The sequence below is a fragment of the Chrysemys picta genome, chromosome 19 (genome assembly GCF_011386835.1).
Source record: "Chrysemys picta bellii isolate R12L10 chromosome 19, ASM1138683v2, whole genome shotgun sequence".
Classification (NCBI taxonomy): Eukaryota; Metazoa; Chordata; order Testudines; family Emydidae; genus Chrysemys; species Chrysemys picta.
In genome coordinates this window covers 21,706,147-21,708,389 of record NC_088809.1, presented here as the reverse complement: position 1 = coordinate 21,708,389, position 2,243 = coordinate 21,706,147, and the positions used below count along the sequence as shown (strand labels likewise).

General features: G+C 63.8%; 1 protein-coding gene across 1 annotated transcript; it reads right to left on the bottom strand.

The window, feature by feature from the left end:
• Window positions 1-301: 301 nt before the first annotated feature.
• On the bottom strand, window positions 302-1,907 carry LOC135976637 (protein FAM170B-like). Its single transcript, XM_065573504.1, has 2 exons — window positions 1,838-1,907; window positions 302-1,104 (listed from the first exon to the last, which is right to left on the bottom strand). Exons 1-2 carry the CDS (start codon window positions 1,905-1,907, stop codon window positions 302-304), a joined length of 873 nt encoding a protein of 290 aa, XP_065429576.1.
• Between the last annotated feature and the right edge of the window lie 336 nt (window positions 1,908-2,243).

Genomic DNA, 2,243 nt, shown 5'->3' with positions numbered 1-2,243 from the left:
AGCCTGGTGTGGATCTGGCGCGCTGGGCTGGGATGCCGTTGGCCTGGCACTGCTGGAGCTGCCAGTTCTCAGCCCTGATGCTCGTAGCGCTGGCAGTTCCCAAGCAGGGGCCCGGGCGTATCACGGCGAGTCCCAGAGCTCGTTGTCCTGGCCTCACGTGGAGATCGGGTCCGGCTGGGAAGCCGGCAGCGGGCAGGGCTTCCTAGCCGGGGGCAGCGACTGGCGTGTGACCGGACCCGCTGGCAGAGTCGTCTCTGGTCTCAGCCAGCAGCTGGGCTCCCCCGGCGTGTCCTTGCCAGGCCTATCTGGCAGCCTTGCGTGGGCGCCGTATCTCTCCCCCACACTTGCTGCACTCCCGGGCCCCACGTCGCCGTCTCTTCCGGGGCGGCTCTCCCGCCCTGAGCTGCCCCAGCACCCGGTAGTAGACGCGGCAGCTGAAGCCTTCGCGCAGCCCCTGCTTCACATGCTGGGTCAGGGCCTCCAGGCTGGGGAAGACTCGGCAGCAGGCCAGGCAGCGCAGGCCCTGCTCGGGGGTGAGGAGCCACTCAGGGGGCGCTCCCATCGGCTGCTGCGGAGCCTCCTCTGCTGGTCCCCCAGCGTCGCTCTCTGCCTCGGGGTCCACGTCCCCCAGGTCGGGGTCCACGTCCCCCAGCTCGGACCTGGTGTGGGAGCTGCTCCGGTCCGAGCCAGCAAAACTTTCTCCTCCGATGTAATTGGCCTTAAAGATGCGGGGGCGCTTCCTAATGGCTTCAAAGCCGGCCCCCGTCTCCCAGGCCACCGAGACGCCGTTCACGACCCTGACCTGCATGTAAAAAAGGGTCTTTTCTTCTCCCTCTCCCTCGGCCTCTCTGACACGTGCCGAGCGCTTTCTCTTCATGCCGGCTCTGGGTGGATCTGGGGGCTGCGCACACAGGCGGTTGGAGGCCGCAGGCTGCACACCGCGGGCGGAGGAGTGGCTGGTGACGGATGTGGCCGGGGAGGTCTGCTGGCTTGGGTCCCTGGGGCCTGCAGAGGTAGAGACCCTCTGCTCCGCCGTTTCCTCAGGAACGGGGCTCCCGGCAGAGACCCCCTGACGAGGGGGCGACTCCCCTGATCTCTGCGACTCTGAAAGCAGAATGAAAGCCCAACTCCTGCGGCCATCGCCCCCTGCGGCATGTTCCCCTCCAGCTCCCAGCCCTGTGTCCCAGGCTCAAAGGGGCCCCCCGTGGGCTGGGGGAGGAGGTGGGGAAGGGGACTCCCTGAGTACGAATATCAGGGTAGCGACCTGACACGCTGTGCCCAAGGATGGGCCAGAGCCCCCTCGCTTGGCACACTGGAAACTAGGTTGGACAGAGCCCTAGACAACGTCCTGTCGGTGCCAATGCTGCCCTGGGCTGGGGGGGATGGACACTCTGCCCCATTGGTCTGCCCCAGCCCTGACATCTATGACCTTACTAGGAACAGCCTAAGACCTGGCTGTGCCCATCTCCAAGGCCCCTGGCCTAGGCTCGTTACCCCAAGGGCCCAGGACTCTGCAATGGCATCTCTACATGGAAGAGCCATTTCGTGCCCCCAGATATCTCCTCTTCCTGATGTCTCCTTCACCGCTGGATGGAGGGGGGGGAGAGTCTGTGTCTCCCGTTCCTCTTTTCCATTTAACCATTTAGAGGGCTCTGTCTCTCCCCACTTGGAGTCTGTTTCCCCCACTGTGCCCTGGTGGAGTCTTTATTTCTCTCCCCCTCCCGCTCTGAGACCTCTCTGGGCCAGGCAGAGAGAGAATTCGAGTTCATCCTTGACCTAGGACCCCTGCCAGCCTCTCCCGCGAGTGTCCTGTGGCCCCAGGGAACGTCCTGCTCACCTGACCCCTCCTGGGCAGCTCCAGGATTCGTCTCTGGGGCGTCAGCAGGAAGCCCCTGGCTGTGCGCCATGGTCCTGGCTCTGGGGACTCGGGCCAAGGCTGGTGCCTGTCACAGTCCTCGAAACCTCCTGGATTCTCTGTCCCAGCACCAGCCAGAAGGTCTGGGTCTCTGCTGGGGAAGGGATGGCGGTTCTGGTCCAATTCTCCAGCTAAATTTCCAGATCTCACAGTGCAGGCAGCAGAGACAGGATCACGATTGACCTGAGCCAAGGGTTTGATCCAAGTGGCACCAGACGGTTGTGGTTTAAATGGTCCTGGAATGTTCTGGTCCCAACGGCATCAGGCTGTTTGGATCCAAACGGCTCAGAAGTTCTGAGCTGGGTGAGGTCATTGCCAGCTGGGATGA